The sequence below is a fragment of the Erythrolamprus reginae genome, chromosome 1, assembly GCF_031021105.1.
Source record: "Erythrolamprus reginae isolate rEryReg1 chromosome 1, rEryReg1.hap1, whole genome shotgun sequence".
NCBI classification, from domain to species: domain Eukaryota; kingdom Metazoa; phylum Chordata; class Lepidosauria; order Squamata; family Dipsadidae; genus Erythrolamprus; species Erythrolamprus reginae.
This window is the reverse complement of record NC_091950.1, coordinates 86,219,297-86,242,725: the sequence shown is the minus strand read 5'-3', so window position 1 is coordinate 86,242,725 and position 23,429 is coordinate 86,219,297. Positions and strand designations below refer to the sequence as shown.

General features: G+C 37.5%; 1 protein-coding gene across 1 annotated transcript in view; it reads left to right on the top strand.

The window, feature by feature from the left end:
* The first annotated feature begins 5,022 nt into the window (after nucleotides 1–5,022).
* The window catches only part of SPTBN5 (spectrin beta, non-erythrocytic 5), a 138,291-nt gene continuing 119,884 nt past the window's right edge, over nucleotides 5,023–23,429 (top strand). Inside the window, exons 1-12 of the mRNA XM_070740867.1 lie at nucleotides 5,023–5,055; nucleotides 6,032–6,148; nucleotides 7,146–7,313; nucleotides 7,704–7,820; nucleotides 10,137–10,294; nucleotides 11,342–11,570; nucleotides 12,830–13,464; nucleotides 14,759–14,897; nucleotides 16,354–16,586; nucleotides 17,665–17,818; nucleotides 20,518–20,757; nucleotides 22,424–22,621. Of these exons, the coding sequence (XP_070596968.1) occupies nucleotides 5,023–5,055; nucleotides 6,032–6,148; nucleotides 7,146–7,313; nucleotides 7,704–7,820; nucleotides 10,137–10,294; nucleotides 11,342–11,570; nucleotides 12,830–13,464; nucleotides 14,759–14,897; nucleotides 16,354–16,586; nucleotides 17,665–17,818; nucleotides 20,518–20,757; nucleotides 22,424–22,621 (2,421 nt within the window). The remainder of the gene's footprint in view (nucleotides 5,056–6,031; nucleotides 6,149–7,145; nucleotides 7,314–7,703; nucleotides 7,821–10,136; nucleotides 10,295–11,341; nucleotides 11,571–12,829; nucleotides 13,465–14,758; nucleotides 14,898–16,353; nucleotides 16,587–17,664; nucleotides 17,819–20,517; nucleotides 20,758–22,423; nucleotides 22,622–23,429) is intronic.

The window sequence follows — 23,429 nt, the reverse complement described above, 5'->3', positions numbered from 1 at the left end:
AATGGTTTGTATGTTGGCAGATATGGCTCCAAATGCCACCTGTGGCATGCGTGTCATAGGTTTGCCATCACTGATATACGATTACCTGAATGACAAGGGGGTCGGACTGAAATTATTATTATTATTATTATTATTATTATTATTATTATTATTATTATTATTATTATTATTATTATCATCATTATCATCATTATCATCATTATCATCATTACCATTACCATTACCATTACTATTACACTATTACTATTACTATTACTATTACTATTTATTAGATTTGTATGCCGCCCCTCTCCGCAGACTCGGGGCGGCTCACAACAGTAATAACACAATGTACAGAGAACAAATCTAATATTTAAAAGTATCTAAAACCCCATTATTTAAAAGAACATACAACACAAGCATACCATACATAAAACTATATAGGCCTGTGGGAGATGTCTCAATTCCCCCATGCCTGACGGCAGAGGTGGGTTTTAAGGAGTTTGTGAAAGAGAAGGAGGGTGGGGGCAATCCTAATCTCCGGGGGGGGGAGCTGGTTCCAGAGGGTTGGGGCCACCACAGAGAAGGCTCTTCCCCTGGGTCCCGTCAGACGACATTGTTTAGTCGATGGGACCCAGAGAAGGCCAACTCTGTGGAACCTAACCGGTCGCTGGGATTCGTGCGGCAGAAGCCTCCAAAGTCTCTTCCTACTGTTATTTTGTTCTTGTATAAGTTACATTATTGTTGCCAACTGTAGCCTTGTACCAAAGATGCTTCTTCCAGAGGTAGTTGGAATTTCTTGTTTTTCTTTGAAGATGTCTCACTTCTCATCCAAGATGAGAAGCAAAACATTTTCAAAGAAAAAACAAGAAACTCCAGCTGCCTCTTGAAAAAGCACCTTTGGGATAACCTTGACCTGGATGATTGAGAATCTCCAAAAACATTTAGTGATGCACTTTGAGATAAATGGTGAGGGAACAATTTAAAACCCTTATAATAAAATAATCACACAATCCAATCAAACCATACACCAACATTGACAATTGGTGTGTGTATTAATTTCCCCATGCCTGGCAGCAGAGATGAGTTTTTAATGACTTACAAAAGGTGAGGAGGGGTGGGGGCAGTCCTAATCTCTGGGGGACGTTGGTTCCAGAGGGCCGGGGCCGCCACAGAGAAGGCGTGTAAGTACCCTTTTTTCTTTCCTGTGGCAGCCTTGCACCTTTCCTTGTTTTATGTGAGATTGTGAGAAATGGGAAGTAATGACAATGAATATGCCATCAGTACAATCCTTTTGCCAAGAACCTTTACCCCCAATGTTCTGATGAACTTTTCTTTCCTGGTCAGATGTACGTAGAGATTATAAATACTTTCTTATTATCATAGTATTCAAAGTTCATTGTGTATGCACAAATAGGCAACTCGGTTGGAACGAAGAATCTCTCCTTTCGATGACTGCTTTCTGAATTTAACACAAAACATCTTGGCAAAATTAGGTGAGTGAAGATTTTACAGAATTATTCTGTTTCTACATAAATAAGAAACAAATATGTGCTGAATCACATAAATTAACAATGGAATTGAATCAGAAAGAGGATTCAGATTCTTTTAAAGTTTGGGATTTGTTTTATAATTTGCTGTAAAATAAAAATAAAAAGGAGAGAAAGGATGTATAAATAGTGATGTATATATAGATGTGTACAAATGATGATGTGTAGTTAAAGAATGAAAACAGGATTTTATAAGTTTGATTGAAAAGGATAGCTATATTGATTAATAGATGAACTGATAAAAACTGTAAAAGAAATGTAGTTTATATAAATGACATATAGATGAAAATTTTATGTTAAGACAATTTACCATAGAAAGGTTAAAGAGGTTGAATCTATATTTGTAAATAGAGACCACATTTGGAGTACTGTGTTCAGTTCTGGAGACCTCACCTACAAAAAGATATTGACAAAATTGAACGGGTCCAAAGACCGGCTACAAGAATAGTGGAAGGTCTTAAGTATAAACCGTATCAGAACTCAATCTGTATAGTCTGGAGGACAGAAGGAAAAGGGGGGACATGATCGAAACATTTAAATATGTTAAAGGGTTAAATAGGGTTCAGGAGGGAAGTGTTTTTAATAGGAAAGTGAACACAAGAACAAGGGGACACAATCTGAAGTTAGTTGGGGGAAAGATCAAAGGCAACACGAGAAAATATTATTTTACTGAAAGAGTAGTATATCCTTGGAACAAACTTCCAGCAGACGTGGTTGGTAAATCCACAGTAACCGAATTTAAACATGCCTGGGATAAACATATATCCATTGTAAGATAAAATACAGGAAATAGTATAAGGGCAGACTAGATGGACCATGTGGTCTTTTTCTGCCGTCAGACTTCTATGTTTCTATGTTTCTAAATGTGTTTGTTTGTCTCGTCCTTATGTTTGTTTTTTATTTCTTAATACAGTGGTACCTCGAGATACGAGTTTAATTCGTTCCGGACCTGGGCTCTTAAGTCGAGCAGCTCTTATCTCGAACGACTTTTCCCCATAGGAATTAATGTAAATAATTTTAATTGGTTCCAGCCCTCAAAAAACTCACAAAGTTAGTCTAAATTATGCAGAAAGACATGTTTTTAATGAAGAAATGTACATGTACATATAAATGAATAATGAAGTTTCTTTCACTTAACTTGTAAACTTTCTTAAACTTTTAAATTTACATATGTTCAACTTCTCTGCCACCCAATCCTGTAGGACAGAGGTCCCCAACCCTTTTTGCACCAGGGACCGGCTTTAAGCGATCAAGAGAGGAATGGGTGAATGAATGGACGGAGGGTGGGAAGGAAGGAAGGAAAGAGGGAAGGGACAGGAACAGAGGAAGGAAGCAAGGAAACTTATGAAAGGGGGAGAGTAAGAGAGGAATGAGTGAAGGGAGGGAGGGAGGGAAGAAGGTGGGAAGGAGAATGAAAAGAAGAAATAGAGGAAGGGAAGGTAAAAGAGAGAAAGAAAAAGAGCAAGCAAGTAAGCAAGCAAGCAAGCAAGAAAGAAAGAAAGAAAGAAAGAAAGAAAGGGGGAAGGGACAGGAACAGAGGAAGGAAGCAAGGAAACTTATGAAAGGGGAGAGTAAGAGAGGAATGAGTGAAGGGAGGGAGGGAGGGAAGAAGGTGGGAAGGAGAAAGAAAAGAAGAAATAGAGGAATGGAAGGTAAAAGAGAGAAAGAAAAAGAGCAAGAAAGAAAGAAAGAAAGCAAGAAAGAAAGAAAGGGGGAAGGGACAGGAACAGAGGAAGGAAGCAAGGAAACTTATGAAAGGGGAGAGTAAGAGAGGAATGAGTGAAGGGAGGGAGGGAAGAAGGTGGGAAGGAGAAAGAAAAGAAGAAATAGAGGAAGGGAAGGTAAAAGAGAGAAAGAAAAAGAGCAAGAAAGAAAGAAAGAAAGAAAGAAAGAAAGGGGGAAGGGACAGGAACAGAGGAAGGAAGCAAGGAAACTTATGAAAGGGGAGAGTAAGAGAGGAATGAGTGAAGGGAGGGAGGGAGGGAAGAAGGTGGGAAGGAGAAAGAAAAGAAGAAATAGAAGGGAAGGTAAAAGAGAGAAAGAAAAAGAGCAAGAAAGAAAGCTGCAAGCACCCCCCCGAGCCCCGCAGGCCAGCTGCAACCTTTTAAAACACGCGCGCCGCTTCGCAGCTGTCTCCTGAAGCCGAACGCGGAAGTTAGCGTTTGGCTTCAGGAGACAGCTCCTTAGCGCTTGTATCTCGAATTTGGGCTTGTAAGTAGAACAAAAATATCTCTCCCCTCCCAGCTCTTATCTCGAGTTGCTCTTAAGTAGAGCAGCTCTTATGTCGGGGTTCCACTGTATTTATATCTAATAAGAATATTTTTTAAAAAATATATGTAATAAAAAGAAACAAATATGTGCTGTAGCTCTTCCTGGTAATGTTAACGGTATGCTTATAGTTTAAATCAAAGGTTATTTCTTGCTTTTTATAAGAGAAGAAAACTTTTATAGTAGAAAATGTGGATTTTCTTCAGTAGAAACAAGAATTTATATGAGAGATGAATGAAGACTCTGCTTAATTTGGAGTTTCAATCTTATTAAAATAAACCAATAATTTGTTGAAGTTGGGAGTAATGTTAGAGAAAAAGAATTGAAAACTGGATTATATTCAGAAGCACAGATGTGAGAAACTTATAAACCTTATAAGCCCAGAGCTACCTTGTAGAAGAGATGGGTGGCATAAAAATTTAATTAATTAATTAAATAAAATATAAGATTTCCAGGGAATATAAATTGAATTAAATCTGTGAGAAAACATCTTGCAATCATAAAGGATGTATAAAACTAAATGGCATACTATAAGCCTGTGATGCCGAACCAATGGCACGTGTGCCCCAAGTGGGATATAAATCCATATTTACAAGCATGCGAGCCATTGCGCTAGCTCAGCTCCAGTGCAAATGTACACAGTGGCCAGCTGATTTTTGGCTCGTGCATAGGCTCTGGGAGGATGGGCGGAAAGGGAGGACATTTTTGCCCTCCCAGGTCTTCAAGAAAGCCTCTTGAGCCTGGGGGAGGACAAAAAACAAGCCTACAGGGCCCCTCTGAAAGTCAGGAAATGGGCCGTTTCTGGCCTCTGGAGGGCTCCAGGAGGCAGGGGAGGCAATTTTCACCCTCTCCAGGAGCCTGGGGAGGGGAATGGGCCTAGTGGAAGTCAGAGAGCAGGGGGTCATGTGTACATATGCAGGTGTCAGGCCAAGTGGGGGAGCGTATTCACGTGGGCAGAGGATGGGGTGCTAGGGGGGCCATTGAATTATGGGTGTGAGCACACACACACACTTTTGACACCCATGGGAAAAAGGGTACACCATCATCACTGCTATAAGCAATTAGGTAGAATTAAAAAGAGGAATTAGATCAGAGATTGTTCCATTGGTTTTGATGTCCATAATCTGAAAAATAGCATATTCGCTACCTTTATGTCTATTCTGTATTTACCAAGATCAGAAGAGGATAAGCAGCAGCAAAGCAGATGAACTCAGTTGCTGTGACCATGAGTTCCCCATTGGAAGATCTGAACGACCAGGTTAGGAACAGCTCATCATGGAGAAAATATATCAATGTAGCAGGATTCTGGTGTGAGGGAAGTTCCCTGAGAGTGGGCTCCAAAGGCTTAGAAGACTGAACCTCTGGTCCCAGTGACTGACACAGATTGGATTCTACAATGTGGTTGTGGGATACGTATATTTGCCTTCATTTGTGTATCAGTGTAGTCACAAATAGTTGGCAAAATCTTAACAGCACATAATCAATTAATCAATCAACCAACCAACTTTTGTTAACAACCAATGTTATTTTTAAAAGTAATAAATTAAATTTTATCAATATAAGTATTTTTCTTACTACAAAATTGCCTAGGATTGATTTCTGCTTTCCAGATTCTATAATTCCAAGCCCATATGGGCTTCTTAACAAGACCATATCTCTTCCTAAATGTTTTGCTGTTAATGTAATAATTCAGAGATGGTGTCTTCTTATGGATCACATAGTTCTTTGTAATGTTTTCTATAATAATTTATTTTGTTGAGACATTTCAAATGTTAAGTTTAATATTCATCACAGGTTAGATGTTGTGTTATTTAGTACCATTGAAGTGTTTCCAGTGTACATGTTTATCATGAAGACATTAATGTATTTAATTTACTACCTGTTGCAATCCCAAGATCCTTGGGTGTTTATGATAATATCTCACCACCACCAGAAAAAAACCCAATTCATCTATACTAAAAGATCATTTCATTATGAAGCAATAATAACCTAAAGACCTTAATATTTTTATCCAACTTAAGTGTCTGCAAAAGATCTTTTGGTTGACATGTATTATTAGTGGATAGGTCTTTCTTTCCTATTCACAAGAAACAATACTTTTACCCAGAAAAAAATAATACTATGTCCAATGAATATGATGTAAAGGAGGAATCAGGCCAAGACCTCAAGGGAATTGGCAGTAAATTGGGACATCTGATTATGTTGCAGTCATGTTGGAGTATTCTTGTTTTTAGGTCACCATGGAGGAAGAATATGTACAAGGCCAATTCAAGAAGTTGCAAGCACAACGTATGATCATGCAGAAAAAAACATTTACCAACTGGCTGAACAATATTTTCTACAAACACAGTGTAGGTAGCTTTCTTGTAATGTTCTTTGTAGATGATCCCTTTAAACACTTTTGTTTTATGTTAACAAATTCTTCTGCCTAATTTCACTAATCAACTTAATCTGGGATTCATTCATTGTTTTTAAAACTGTAAAACAGCTAGAACAACACTCTGCAGAAAAGTCTTAGAAACAGAACTTCATAATAGGGTATCTGAACATGCCGTTTTCTGTATAGCTGTGATTCTCAACCTTTCTAATACTCATGTTCCTCATATTGTGGTAACTTCCAACCATAAGTCTAACATCAATTCTCCCAACAGAGCTTTAAGCTGATTGGCAGGAAGGTCAGAGGAACAGCCCCCACTGTAAATGTCTGATTAATCAGATTGTAAAATAATGATAATGATAGTGTTAGTGATAGTGGTAGTGGTAGTGATAGTGATAATGATAATGATTTGTTAGATTTGTATGCTGCCCCTCTCCGTAGACTTGGGGTGGCTTACAACAGTTCCAAGGCACCACAATATGTTCCAAGGCGCCAGAATAGAAGTGTTAGTTCCTAACACCATGAGAAATTTGTCTTTTTTCATGGTCTTACATGACCTCTGTGAAATGGTCATCCAATCCCCAAAGTGGCCCTGCCCCCCAGGTTGAGAACCACTTCTCTATAGCTTTTACCTGTTAGCAGTGATGGGCTCCTATGGGAACGGTCAGGAACGCAGTTCCGGTAGCAAAATTTGGAGCTCCACCCCAGAGCACCCAATTTGCACTGAAAGATGTTGAAACAAAATGCATAAGCCACGCCCACGGTGTGGTAGTAAAAAATTTGGTAGCCCATCACTGCCTGTTAGGTCAAGATAATTAAAGCATTGCCTCTCTCCTGCTTATTATTGAGCAGTTGGGTAACCACTAGTCCAATATCAGCTTCATATCACAATTTTCATAAGCAAGATAGCATTAAGAACATAACATCATGTTATTGTTGTTTACTTTATTTGTGATCCTTTAATTTTGTAGGCAAACGTTAAGATTCTAGATCTCTACACTGAACTGAAAGATGGTATTCATCTCCTGCATCTTTTGGAGCTACTATCTTCCGAACAACTACCCAGGCCAAACAAAGGCAAGATGAGAGTTCACTTTTTGGAGAACAATAGCAAAGCCATTCAGTTCCTCAAATCTAAGGTGAGGTATAAGATTTGGGTTATAGTAGGCACTAATCAAGTTTTTATTGGGATGGGAAGATGGAAAGTCATATTGTCAATGATATGGTCCTATCTACTGATGAGTTTCAATATCTTGCACCTTCACTTTCATGATGGGGAGGGGAAAAACCTGTTAAAAATGTAGTCACTTCTGAAAATAAGTTAATCGCACATATCCAGTTGATGAAAACCATGCATATTAAGAAGGGTAGCAAAGATGGAGAAAAGTTTATCTCTATGTTTCACATATTTTCCAAGACCTATTCCTAAATGTACTGGTTGACCACCACTACTACCCACTTTTTTAAAAAAAATTCTCAGAGACATTTATAAACACACTAATGATAAAAGCCTCTTGTGTATTCAGCAGTTACATGTGAAGCTAATTGGACCAGAAAACATAGTAGATGGAGACCAGACCCTTATCCTTGGATTAATGTGGATAATTATCCTCCGATTTCAAATTTCATTGATCAGTCTTGACAAGGTAAAATTGTAATTTAAAAACTCCTCACTTTTTTCTTTCTGATTTAACCTGTTAGCTTGACAATTTTCCAACAATCCAAACTTTGATACAACACTTAAGACTGAAAAGAAGCATAGAGGTGATTGTACTGTCTGCAGGAAATTGTATGATATTGTTCTCCTATAGATCCAGGATCAGAGGGCCTTCATACAAAATTGGTGAAATGTTTAAGTTAATATTCTACACATCTATATCAATATAATCACTGAAATCAGTAACCAGTGATCTAAAAATAAGATAAACTTTGTCACTCTTGAGACTTCTGAACCCTTGGAGAGGTGGAGCAATGGCATTAAAAAAAACCAACTAAATTTTGTATTTACAGCTAATTATTAATCATAGGAGAGAAGTATGTATCAACTCATGAAGTTTCCGTGACCTGCTCCCAAGTTGCCAGGGGGATAGGAATTTCAAGTAGATGTGTCCTGACTGTAAGGGTTCAAACACCCCCAGCAGAAGTAAAACTCCAAGGCAGGCATTCTCCTCAAAGTTCCATTTTATTAGAGATGTCATATTGGCACATTTGGGCAACCCTGAATCTGAAAGGCCTCTGGGTTTTCCCCACCCAATTTAATGTCAAAGTCCCTTCCCCTGCATCCACATGTCCATCACATGGTCCAATCATGTCCCTGTCCCAACTGGAGTGGCTTCCCAGTCACACCTTTCCAGGTGTAGACTGACCATCCTTGACTCTCAGGGAAAAGAATATTGTTATGGCTACACATCTCACCCTGTCTCTATCCAACACCCCCTCCCATTTCCCGCTGCATGCCATCCGCAAAGTGCGGCAGCCCTGAAGATCCAAAATAAAAGATGCCCTCTGTTCTGCTGGGCTCTCTGGTAGGAGCCTCCCGAAAATTCAAGGATACAAATTTCAGACACACACATTCAAAACAATGTTCTTTATCACAAAATTCAAAATAAACTAAGCACTCTTTTTTTATTGCAAAGAGCACTCATCCCAAAACAACCGGGTAGTCTGTACAATTTCCCTTAATCAGTCTTTAAGTACTTAGCTAGCAGCTGTGAAGAAACTTCACACCCCTTCTTCTTCCACGAAGTGAAACACCCACACATTTTGCTCTGCGTTGGTTTCAAAGACGTGAAAAATCAACAAACAAAGTCAAGGCACGATTCCTGAAAAACTGCGATCAGATACTTTTTCACAACGGCCAAACCCACATGCTGCTATTTATAGCAGCAGTCCTAATTACTGGAGCCCCACCCAAACACAGGTGGCCGCTCTTATCTCCGGTAATATGTCCTTACTTGGTCTCTTCTACGCATAATTCTTGCTTGGGTCCAAGACGTCTTCATCCGAATCAATAGAAGATAATGAAGATTGACTGTCTGGGCTGTGTGCCAAGCCCCCCTCTTCCAAGTCACTCCCACCTTCTTCTTCGTCCAAGGAAACTAAACTCTGAACTGACTCTGTCAGCAATAACACAGGCCTATGTCATGTTGAAGTTTCCCCTGCATCCACCTCCACATTCCCTGGGGCAGGAGCTGGGCCAGAGCCAACCACAACAGCCTCCAGGGCTGATAGGCTCCCCTTCCCCCTCCCAGCTCTGAAATGAGAGAAATGTAGGATGTTAGTCTAGTCTTCCCTAACTGTCTCTCCCAACCCCAGGAGAACCCTTTAGGAAATGTATCATGGATTTGTTTCACTAGCCTATCCGTCTTCACATCCCAGGTCTTAACTCAGGTAGATTCAGACAAAGGGTACCCTTTCTAATGGACCAAATACTGTAAGTGACCCCTATGCAATTTGGAGTCCAAAATTTTTGTAACCTCATAATGGGTTTCCCCTTGCACTACCATCGGTTTAGGCACTGGATGGTCTTGTGGTCTCAGTTTTCAACAAACTACTTTGGAAGACTAGATGCATTTTCCCTAATAGGCCCGGGAGGTTAAGTTGAACCACTGTTGGGTTAATTACCTTCAGTGTTGAAAACAGTCCTAAGAACTTAGGTCCAAGCTTATTGCTGAGCAATTTCAATTTAATGTATTTGGTGGACAGGTAAACACGATTTCCCACACAAAATTAATTAATTAGTTGAAAGAAATGGAGATGAGCACCACCTGCTAGAGTCAGAAATATATGGACAGGAGAACTTTTCCTTTAATAACCATATAATTAACTATAATTTAAATCTGCATGCACTCCTGTTGCTAGCTATTAAACTTTTTGGTCTGTTTTGCTTTTTGTGGAGTTTTAATTTTGCTGATTCATATTTAGATTATCCTATGAATGCTCTTGCCTTGTTGGCTTTCTAGGATGAATTTGGATCCAGAGTTGATGCTCTTTCTTCTAATGAAGCTCTATTGGTTTGGTGCCAACGTAAGACAGCCAGCTATTCTAATGTCAACGTGAAAGACTTTTCCAAAAGCTGGAATGATGGGCTAGCTTTCAATGCCCTCATTCATGCTCACAGGTAAGGAAAAGTATGATTTCCATCTTTCCTAAGTGTTCTGATATATAATTTCTGTATAATTGAGAAAAGTACTGAAAGATAACAGAAAATTATTTTCATTTGGAAGGAACACAATGAAACTTTAGCTAATTATGAGTAGTAGGGTGAATTGTTGTCTCTCTGTATATTATTTGGAATCCATTATTCTAATGAATTGTATTCTACTATGCAATATAATATATACAATATAATATACTGTATATATATTCTGTAACATTAGAATCAATAATCACCCTACAAATGTGAACAGCCAGAAGTTCAGAACAGATATAGGAAGCATTTCTTATTTTTTGCTGAATTATGATACCTGTCAGAGCAAGTTATAACAAGATAAGAAACTGAATAATGTCATAAAGAATAAGCTATCAGTTGCTACCTTCAAGATCCAAGGAAGCATGCCTTTGAGATGAGTCATTGGAGAGCTACAAGAGTCAGGGTCAATTATGTACTACTTAGAGTTTTTGCAATTGCACCTTTACTCCATAAATATTGTATTACACTACATCTGACATCCCTACAAACTCTAGCAAATTTCTAAAAATTGTAAGGTGGAAATGCATATGTCCACTTCCTTGCATTTTCTACACATAATCTCCTTCTCTCAGGGTGGCTTACAATAATATAAAAAAGATACAAATATTATTTATTTATTTATTTATTTATTTATTTATATTTATATGTCACTCCTCTTCGAAGATTTGGGGTGGCATACAACACATAAAAAAGAAGAACAATATAATATAATAGTCTAAATCCAATTAATTTAAAACTAAGTGTACTAAACTATAAAACCCAGTATTATTAAAAAAAAAACAATCATAGCCACTGAAACAACAATCATAGGTAACATTCATCAGCCAGGGGGCTAGGGTCTAATTGCCCCAAATCTAGCGGCATAAATAAGTCTTAAGACTCTTGTGGAAGGCAAGAAGAATGGCAGCAGTACAAATCTCCGTGGGGAGCTGATTCCAAATATATTTTACTTGTTTTTATTTTTGATCTTTTCAGACCTGATCTTATACAATACAGCTCCCTGCAGCGTCACCAGCCCATAATTAATCTAAATAATGCCTTCACTGTGGCGGAGAAGCACTTGGGAATCTTGAAGTTGTTGGATGCTGAAGATGTAGCAGTGCCATTTCCAGATGAGAGATCCATCATGACCTATGTGTCATTCTACTACCATTACTTTTCCAGGCAGAAGCAGGGTCAGACAGTCCAGAAAAGGCTTGCTAAAGTCAGTGTATTGTTATTTTGCTATAATAAGCATTCCTAATGTCTGGTATGGCTTAAGTAAATAATTTCTGCAGGCCAAAGAGAATGTGGATTCCTTTATCCATGGAACACATAGATTTCCTTAGTCAAAAAATGTCTAAGGAAGTACAGATGCTGTTAAAATGAAACTTACCTGAACTCCTATAACATGGTAACATCTGCAACTTGGAACTGATAGATTATGGCTTCTTAGCACCTTGAGAATGGAACACGTATTCAATGCACTGGCCTAGAGTAGCCATTTGCAGAGAATAGAATAGAATAGAATAGAATTCTTTATTGGCCAAGTGTGATTGGAATTTGTCTTTGGTGTACAGTATATGCTCTCAGTGTACATAAAATAAAATATACATTTGTCAAGAATCATGAGGTACAACACTTAATGATTGTCATAGGGGTCAAATAAGCAATCAGGAAACAATTAATATTAATAAAAATCTTAAGGATACAAGCAACAAGTTACAGTCATATAGTCATAAGTGGGAGGAAATGGGTGATAGGAATTATGGGGAAAAAATAGTGGTAATAATAGTGCAAACTTAGTAAATAGTTTGACAGTGTTGAGGGAATTATTTGTTTAGCAGAGTGATGGCGTTCAGGAAAAAAACTGTTCTTGTGTCTAGTTGTCTTGGTGTGCAGTGCTCTGTAGTGACGTTTTGAGGGTAGGAGTTGAAACAGTTTATGTCCAGGATGCGGGGTTCAGTAAATATTTTCACTGCCCTCTTTTGGACTCATGCAGCATACAGGTCTTCAGTGGAAGGCTTTCCATTCATCTAGAAGGGGTATAAATAATTACACATTATTTTAATTGCTATTTGCATTTTCTTCTGGGTAATTTTGTCTGAACACAATCTATTTGTTTCCAGCACTGTGTGATTAAACTAAATTTACAAAAAATATTTAATCATACATATTGCACTTTGGTGTTTTTTTCTTTACATCCAAGAGACATTTTGGAAGAAAATTTCAGTCAGGACTATGTTGAATGTATATTAATGTAGAGATGGTCCTGGTCCAATTAACAATTGCTGATTTTAGCAGAAGACTAAGATCCTATAGTGAATTGCTCATGGAACAATTTCTTTTTAAAAAAAATTAAAGTTTTTTTAAAGTAACTTTTAAAAAAAACACTCTTGGATGAAACTTGATTATGCTGAAAATGCATGTAAAATTCTACTGATCAAGAGAGAAAAATACATGTTATGTTTGATCTTTCTGCAGATCGTGTTTTGCCTGAAGGAGACAGATGAATTGAAATTCCAGTATGAACACATGATCTTTGAACTCTTGAAATGGATAAAACTCAAAGTGACAGAACTGGATGACCGTTCCTTCCCCAATTCTCTGGAGAAAATGCACTTACTCATGAATAATTTTAAGGTCTTCCGCACTATGGAGAAACCGCCCAAATACCGCGAGAAGGGAATAATTGAAGCCAATTTTTTCCACATACGGACCAAACAGCAAGTCAACAATCAGCGTGCTTATGTTCCCCCTGAAGGAAGAACTTTAAGAGATCTGGAAAAAGAATGGACTGCTTTGGAGAAAGCAGAGAGCAGTCGAGGAAAAGCAATATTGCAGGAGCTGTTAAGACTTGAGAAAGTTGAGCAACAGGTCCAGATGTTTCTAAAGAAAGCAGCCATTCGTGAGGCCTATTTGAGGAACATGACAGAGATCATCAAAAAGCAGGATGATTGGCAACCTGACAATGTAGAACAGCTTCAGGCAAACACTCGGAAACTAGACGCAATTGAAGCAGACATGCTTCCCCAAGACCAGCGCTTCAAAGCCTTGTCTACAATGGCTGCTGAAATCATGCAGGAGAACTATCAAGACAAGGCCTTGATTACCAAAAAGTGAGTAGGATGCCTTCAGATTGGGGCAGTACTCATAGATGGTGTTGGAGAGACTGAAAACAGCACAGGTGATAGTTTAGCATGAATTAATGCAACCTCCATCTTTGGAAAGAGTAGATTTAACTGATTGTATTACCGGTCTATTATGTATTCTTCCAATAACAAAAATGTTAGGATAGATGATAAAGACATAAGAATAAAGGGCAATCACAATATTAAAACACCTTAGTGAGTAAAATATGAAAGAACAAAATATGAGCAAGCTGCTAATATAATGCAAGCGTTTACAATTTCAAAATTACACAATTAAAGTCTAATATGTCTACAAAGGGATGAAGATGTTGTTGTGTTTATCTATTTACACAATTCTTTCTAATCTTATTTGCATATGTTATATATAACATTCAATTAGTTTTGAATTATGTAGATTTCTTTTTCTTGCCTTAATGTAGCCTATGCTTTTCTGTGGATTTCCATGTTTCTATGAGTCTTCGGAGAGGGGCGGCATGCAAATCTAATGAATTATTATTAATTATTATTATTACTGTATGTGTATATGTGTAAATTTTTGTACATTTATTTTGCTTCCCCTGCCATTTCTTTTTCTTGTCCTTTCTTTTGCTGCACACATTTCTTCTCCTTGTCTTCTTTTCTTCTTTATCTGAATCCTAAAATTCCTTTAGTCAAACTACATTTGGATGCTTTGATTGCTGGCTGTTTTCTATACTCAGTTTTGATTGCTTCTCTTCTAAGCTGCTGCCAGAATTTAAAATTCCTTTGCACTCCCTAAGCCAATTTTGTCCTGTGCATCTTTTCTTTGCCCTGGCCAGTTCTGGAGATCTTATCTGCAAAACACTTGGCTTTCCCACTTCAGCACATAGTATTTCCACCTGATATGCTGCACCTGAAAATCATGACTTTTTTGAGCTGGGCCATGGGCACTGTCCAACTAATTCAGCTACACTAAGTCCCAGAGGGCAAGAGAAAAAAAGGAAAAAAGAATTCCACATGGACTATTATGAGGCTCTTCTTCCACATTGTTCTACAATTCACTTTTTCACATATCACCAGATGATCAAGCTAGAAGTAGAAAAAAAATCAGAATTGCTAATGAATATTGCAATTTGAAGTTGCATTTTCCCACTGGATTAAACTTGGTGTTTCCCCACAGCAGCTGGTGTTATAAATAAGACATTTAGAAATATATCATGTAATGGCATCAGACTATGGGGTAACTTAAACTGTCCATTAGTGAAGTCTTGTGATATCATTTTCTTTCTCTCTCTCTTCGCAGGCAAATAGACATCATTCATCAATGGCAAGATCTCTGGGACCATCTCAAAAGACAAAAAGACGCTATGGGAAAGATGCAGGAAGTGCTAGTCATTTTGAGGGACATTGACACCATTGTGGAAGAACTTAAAGAAGTGCAGGTATATTGAGTTATTTTTTCTAAAGATTAACATTGGTGGCTATGGTCTTTAATGAATGCTTCCAACTCATAGCCTATGGAAAGAGAACGAATAAGGATGTGTTATGCAGAGGGGGTATCTGGAATTAGAATTTGAACTTAAACCATAGATTGTAACTACCAGTACTCATTAAAATCTATTGACATTTCTTTAGAGGGATTACCTCCATTAAATTAGAAGATTGTACATTGAAAACAAATGATACGTAGGAAGGAATATTGTGCAAATCCAGCAAGCATTATTAATTGGTTTGGTTTTTTTCTACGACAGAGCCTGGTACATATAAAGCCTTTTGAAGCAGACAAAAAAATAGGAACCATATGGATTTATGTAAAATTCTACATTGATAATAGAAGCTTGAAAGCATTTATAGCTAGCAAAATTAAGACTCATACTCCAAGTCATTCACATATAGTTGTACCTTGGTATTCATCTAGAACCAACGCTAATTGGTTCTGGGAGATGCAATGAGTACCAAAAACAATGAGTATCAAAAATATTTTCCCCATAAGGAATAATATAGTGAGTCACAAGGCAGTTGACATCAACAAATTCTAGCTTGTGCATCAAATACCAAGCAAACAATGAATACCAGGACAAAATATTCATGTCAAAATGTGTTGAGTAGCAAATTTGAAGATTTTCAAAACAGATGAGTACCAAGGTTATCACCTCCTTGCTAGTCTGAATATTTTGTTTTGCAATAATTTTCTTTCTTCTTTCACTTTCCCTGTTAGACATTTCATCATAGCACAAGATAGATCTCATTCATCAGCAGATGGCAATATTTATTACCGTTATTGTTATTGTTATTGTTATCAGCATCATCATTATTATTATCATTATTGTTGTTGTTGTTGTTGACAGCTAGGTGTTTAACTGGATTTGGCACTTTTGTTTATCAAGTCCTTCCCGTGGACTTTCTTTACTAGTATTAAAGAAATCATCACAGAATGTATGTCAAGTAGCATAAGTCAAACTTTTCCACTCTGGTTGTTTCACAATTCTTCTTCTGCTCCCTCAAATATTAGAGGGCACCAGATTAGAAAAGGGTGTTTGTAGAGCATGTGACCATTCCGTGATTTCTTATATTTCTTTTCATATAGAAATATGTAACAGATGTTGTCAGGATTTAGCAAGTTGATATTATCATACTAAGCATCTATGGTAAAATTACTTCATTGACTTAGATCATACTGATAAAATTCACTTGTTTTGAGTTTGATGTGTAATAAGGATAAAATTAGTCACTATCTTTTGTAAATCATGGCTTGTGGCTTAGTACAATGTATGAAACGAACCAATTGTAGTAAATTATTTAACATGTTATTTTACAATCTATGTATGAATTTGGGAATTACCTGCAATCAAGTAGCTGAAAAGCATACCAAATATTTTTCTTTCATTCTGTTTCTAGATATTAGTAAGCTCTAAGGATTGTGGCAAGGAGCTCTTAGAAGCAGTGGAATTATTGCAAAAGCACAAATTAGTTGCCTCCCAAATCTCTTCTCTTGAGGAAAGCATCATGTACATTGCTGAAAGAACAAAAGATATAATACAAAGGAAGCCTGTCAAACCAGATATGCTTCAAGCCAAATATCAGATGCTTCATCGGCTACATCAGAATCTTCAAGATTCCTGCCAAACAAGGTACAATTCTTGTAAATATTGTTGAATACTTTGATTTACTCTGCAAAAAGAAAAATATCCTGAATTTGGATTGGGATTCTGTATGTGTCAGAGTTTCAAGTAATACCCTCCAACACAATAATACTCCGAGGCTTGAGTTTCCTCAAAATTCCATTTTATTGGAGATGTCATACATCTGAGGAAACCCGCATCTGAAAGTTTCCATTTTCTTTAATGTTGTCCATGAACAAAACTTCTTATGGAAATAATCCAAGGGTTTTTTTTTTACACAGCTATCTTTTATTTAATATATTTCAATTTTGTGACACGCATGAGATTTTTCTAAGAGAAGGAAAACAGAAATATAGAAACAAAATTTTACCAAATCAATTTATAGCAGCAAAAACAATTGCTCCCAACCTGCCTTCCATTGAGAACCTGTATACTGCATGAGTCAAAAAGAGGGCGGGGAAAATATTTACTGACCCCTCACATCCTGGACACAAATTGTTTCAACTCCTACCCTCAAAACGTCGCTACAGAGCACTGCACACCAAGACAACTAGACACAAGAACAGTTTTTTCCAAATGCCATCATTCTACTAAACAAATAATTCACTCAACACTGTCAGACTTTCTACTAAATCTCCACTTCTATTCTACTAGTTTTTCTCATCATTCCTTTCACCCATTTCCTCCCATGTTGACTGTATGACTGTAACTTGTTGCTTATATCCTAAGATTTTTATTAATATTGCTTCTTCATTGCTTATTTGACCCCTATGACAATCATTAAGTGTCGTACCACATGATTCTTGACAAATGTATATTTTATTTTATGTACGCTGAGAGCATATGCACCAAGACAAATTCCTTGTGTGTCCAATCACACTTGGCCAATAAAATTCTATTCTATTCTATTAAATGTTTAAAAGATTTTTCCTTAGTTTATTTTTTGTATGATTCTGAAGTAAAAGTAAAGCTGAAACTGTACTATATTTTATATTTTAATAATAAAATATAATAAAATACTAAAAAAAACCAAAATAATCTCCAGATGTAACCCTTTTAAAGTACATAATTTATTTATTTGATTCAGGCAACGTCAGTTGGAAGGGGCTTTGAAGCTTTTTGAATTTTTCCATGAGTGTGAAGAAGAAGAGAAATGGTTGTCTGACAAGTGGAAATTAGTGAAAATGGGAACTTTGGAGGATGATCTCACTCATATTTCAGCCTCTCTCCAAAGCCATAAGGTTGGTAAAATATATTTTCTTTATCATTTGTGCAACTTTAATAGAAAGCCATAGAAAAGCTCTGAATGGAATGGTGACACTATATTTCTCATTGTTATTGCTGATGAAGCCATAAGGTGGCATTACAGACAGGAAGAAAACAAAATCTTCACTAGCATTCCTAATTACAGTGGTACCTCTACATAAAAACTTAATTCGTTCTGTGACCAAGTTCTTAAGTAGAAACGTTCTTAAGTACAAGCAATTTTTCCCATAGGAATCAATGTAAACGTGAATAATGCATGCAAACCCATTAGGAAAGAAATAAAAGCTCAGAATTTGGGTGGGAGGCAGAGGAAGAAGAGGAGGAAGACAGTCGCTGCCGAAGGAAGAAGGTGAGGTAAGGGGAATTTAAAAAATCCAAAACTTTAAGGGTTTTTTTAAAAAGAGGGACTCTGAGGCAGCGCCCAGAGAAAGGGGTGATGGCAGAGATTTATTCCCTCTCCAAGCACCCAGAGAAAGGAAAATGCTTTGTTCGCTCTAGACTGCCAAAGCTTCCTTAAGCACCACCGAAAGGCTCCTCTGGCAGCCCAGAAAAGCCTGAGATGGCCGGGATTAAAGGGGGAATGGCAGGAAACTGGCCAGACCTTCATGTAGCTCTCAAATTTCCTGGGAAATTTTTCTGGGCTCAGGTTCTTAAGTAGAAAATTATTCTTAAGTAGAGGCAAAAAAAATCTTGAACACTAGAAAAGTAGAAAAGTTCTTAAGTAGAGGTATCACTTTACTTAGATTTCTCTTAAATCTGAAAGAGGACATATTGCCTTCCTTCTTCCTGCTATTTCTATATAGTTTTATTAATAATTTTGGTTATGATAGTAAAAACTATTTTCTTACTTTAAAACTTAAAGAAAGAAAAGAGATTGGAAAGGAAGAGTAAAAAGTTCTTGGAGAGGGGCAGCATACAAATCCAATTAAATCTATATCTAAAGCACAAGAAAAAAGAAAGAAAAGAAAGAGAAATGTAAGACTATCACAAAGGAAAAGAAATATACAAAGAAGTAATTTCCAGTCTTCATCACAAGTTTAAACAAATTTAGTAATTCTCCATCTCCTCTAAAAGTGCCAAACACAGCATCTCTTCACCACAAATCCATAAGAATCATATTTTAAGTACTGGTGTAAAAAAAAAAATCCATAAGGACTTTGCCAAAAGAAATAATATATCATGTTTAAACCTTGGTCAAATAAACCAACTTTATATTTCTTCCTCTTACTTCTAATAGTCTTAGTTCATTCAAATATTGTCATATGATTTTATTTCTTGTCATTTCTTCTTTATTCCATCATACAGATTTATTCAAGGCTTTAATAAGCCTCTTTTGTTTATAGCGTAAAAAAAATACAGGTCATTTTCCTCTTTTATCATTTGTATTTTTCTTTTAAATTTTAAAACCTCAGACTTTTTTTTTGTGGATCCACTCAAGCATTCTTTTCTAAGCCATTCCCTGTCAACTTGAAACTATCTCTATATCATTTTGTCACTATTTTGGGGCATAATCTTTTTATAGAAAATCATTACTGATATTAATATTGTGGCTGCTGCCAATGTTCTAAGTAGACCAGACAGGAAATATAATAAGATGAATAATTCTACTTTATTGTAAGGCTTCATTTATGGTAAGAATTTTTGCAAATCTGAAAGTAAAAAAGTTTTTGCCTTCTCTTTTTACCGTCTGATAAGTTAGAATGGATCCCTTCTAAACTTTTTTCTCTGCCCATTGCTCAACTGCACGCTCCCCCACTTTTTATTTCTTCATTTCCTAGGCAATGTCTCTTATTCCTGTGTTCCAAGGTCATTTCACATACTATTAACCCTTTGAAAACTGCTATCTTGTAATCTCCTTGTGAGGAACAGCTGTCCAAAGTACATGTGGGTAATCTCCCATCCTTTCCTTAGCAAGAGAGATTCCAATCTACTCATAAGTTCCTTGGTCTTTGCTTCAATTCATCATTCCTTCCCCAAAAGTCCCCCCCTTTTTTCTGTACATAGGTTGATCTGAGGGAAAAATGGCTAGTCCTAGTCAGTGTTCCCTCTAATTTTATTCCAGTGTGGGCGGAAAAGTATAGTGTCTGAGCTACAGTCCCTTCGGGACTGGGCGGCATAGAAGTCTAAATAAATAATAAATGAATGAATGAATGAATAAATGAATAAATGAATGAATGAATGAATAAATAAATAAAGTGTGGGCGTGCACTATCACGCATACGCGAGTTCTGACATCCATAATTCGCTCCCCCTCCTTTCTCTCTCCTCCTTCCTCTCTCATCTCTTTCCTTTCTCTCCCTCCCTTTCTCTTTCCTTTCTCTCCCTCCCTCTTTCTCTCTATCCTTTCTATCTCTCACTCTTTCTTTCTCCCTCTGTCATTCCCTCTTTCTCTCCCTCCTTTTTTCTCTCTTTCCTTTCTCTCCCTCCCTTTCTCTCTATCCTTTATATCTCTTTTTATTTCTCTCCCTCCTTCATTCCCTTTCTCTTTCCCTCCATCCCTTTCCCTCCCTCTTTCTCTCTATCCTTTATATCTCTCACTATTTCTATGTTTCTCTCGCGCCCCAGCGCACATCTCAGCTTAGAGGGAACTATGGTCCTAATTCATCCTTGGTGGATTAGACACTTAGATTCCCCACTCCCATTCCTTAACCACTATACCTTATTGGCTTTCTAGAGAGCAACATCCAATAATAATCTCCCAATTTCTATCTGGCAGTCTTTCCAAATTGAGTGTGACTCCCATCAAGCAATGTGTTCAAAAATAATTTACAAGGGCCAGGAGTTAAGCCAGAACAATCCTTCAAACCAAAAGATTCAGAAGAAGTTGAAAGACATCCGTCAATTGTGGCAACAGCTTCAAGATGAGATGACTAGTTGTAAGATCCGCTTGGATACAGCTGCTCTCATTCAACAGGTAAGTCAGTCTCCTCCTTTATCCAAACAAGGTAAAAAAAAAAGTTGAAAGAAATTATTAATAATTTTTAATAATTTAAGAGTCGCAGTGGCGCAGTGATTAGAATCAGTGATGGACTCCTATGGATACGGTCAGGTACACAGAATTGGTAGAAAAATTTTAGTCAGGTATGCAGTACTGGTAGAAAAAAAATGATTTTTTTTTCTTTTTTTCCCTTCTGGGCTCTGGGTTTTTTTTTCCCTATCACAGTAAATTAGGTTCAATGTGTATAATTTTAGAAGAGTTGTGTATGTGTGTGTGTGTATATACACACACTCTAGTCCAGTGTTTCCCAACCTTGGCTACTTGAAGATATTTGGACTTCAACTCCCAGAATTCCCCAGCCAGCGCTGGGGAATTCTGGGAGTTGAAGTCCAGATAACTTCAAGTGGCCAAGATTGGGAAACACTGCTCTAGTCCCCACCAGCCAGCATTGCTTAGCTGATGGAACCTTTAGAAGGCCAACTCTGTGGGACCTGACCAGCCGCTGGGATACGTGAGGCAGAAGACAGTCCCGTAAGTAACCTGGTCCTAAGCCATGTAGGCTTAGGACCAGGTTACTTATGGGAGGCATTGTTCTAGCAGTTCTCAATTTTCTGGCCTTTTTTTACTATACAGTTTTACTTATATTGACATGAGTATGTTTTTTCTGTGTTTCAATATAATTTTTTAAAAATACTGAATGAATTTGGATTTTTTCCCCCACTTCTAGAATGCTATCAGTTTTGACCAAGTTTGATATCCCCCCCCCCCCCCCCCAATGTGAGCAAAATATAACTCTAGGCCTACACTGGGATTTAAGCAAATGATTCTTTTCCTTTGCATAAATTATTCTGCAGTGGAATGTTTATTTATTTATTTATTTATTTGTTTGTTTGTTTGTTTGTTTGTTTGTTTATTTGTATGCCGCCCCTCTCTGTAGACTCGGGGTGGGTAACAACAGTAATAAAAACAGCATATAACAATCCAATATTAAAACAGTTAAAAACCCTTATTATAAAACCAAACATACAGACAGACATACCATGCATAAAATTGTAAAGGCCTAGGAGGAAAGAGTATCTCAGTTCCCCCATGCCTGGCAGCAGAGGTGGGTTTTAAGAAGCTTACAAAAGGCAAGGAGGGTGGGGGCAATTCTAATCTCTGGGGGGAGTTGGTTCCAGAGGGCCGGGACCACCACAGAGAAGGCTTTTCCCCTGGGTCCCACCAAGCAACATTGTTTAGTTGATGGGACCCGGAGAAGACCCACTCTGTGGGACCTAACTGGTCGCTGGGCTTCGTCCAGCAGAAGGCAGTCCCTGAGATAATTTGGTCCAGTGCCATGAAGGGCTTTATAGGTCATAACCAACACTTTGAATTGTGATCGGAAACTGATCGGCAACCAATGCAGACTGCAGAGTGTTGGTGTAACATGGGTATATTTGGGAAAGCCCGCAACTGCTCTTGCAGCTGCATTCTGCACGACCTGAAGTTTCCAAACACTTTTCAAAGGTAGCCCCATGTAGAGATCATTACAGTAGTTGAGCCTCGAGGTGATGAGGGCATGAGTGACTGTGAGCAGTGACTCCCGGTCCAAATGTTATCTGTGGGTACCACCATAATACCTCCATCTTGTTTCTCCCTTCAGTACTTTGCAGATATTAATGAGGTTGACTCCTGGCTCCAGGAAAAACATACTCTCCTAGCCAGCAAAGATTATGGGAAAGATGAGTCTAGCGCAGAAGCTTTGTTGCACCGTCACCTTCGTTTGGAAAAGGAGCTTGCTGCTTATTTTACAGAAATAAGCCACTTGGAGGAACAGGCCCATTCCGTGGCACAGCAAGTGGTATGTAGCACCCAGGCAATCTCTTAAGATTACATAACTGTCTGTCCAAAATATATAACTTACCAGTGCACTTAAAACAGTGTTTTTTAAACTTGGACATTTTAAGATGTGTGGACTTCAGCTCTCAGAATCCCCTCCTGGCAAGTTTAAAGTTGACAAGTTGGAGAAACACTAAATGAACAGACACGTCTCCGATTGCCCTCCTCGTTCATACTTATTTAAAATAAATTATGTTCCTGGGATCTCTGATTAAATTTTTCTTTACAACTGGCACATTTTCCTTCTTCCATGGACCTATATAAGGCCTGAGATTTTAGCTATCAAATCTCTCTCCATATGAAATTTCTTCTTACTCCATAATATTGAATGCTTAATTTATAAAATGAGAAATTGCCATACTGCAAACCAGGAAGGAAAATGCTATTTATTTGGATTATAGGATAATGTAAACAAAACCACACTTGTTTTTGTTTTGTGATTAGATCCTATTCATTCTCCTAATGACCAAATCATTTTTTTTTTGCCAAATTGCTTGCTTAATGTTTTAAGGGAGTCTCATTTTATCTTTTTTCTATATTTAAGTTTCTATGGTTAATAAACTTATCTTTTAGATGCACCTTATTTTGTAATACTAATCAATCTTTAAAAATATGAATGAAGTCCCAAAGTGCTTTTTCAAGAGACAATTTGATTTTTTTTTCTTTGAAGACATTTCGCTTTTCATCCAATAAGCTTCTTCAGCTCTGAATGGATGGTGGGAAATGGAAGGATTTATACTCCTTGCAGACAGCTGATCGTCTGCATTCTT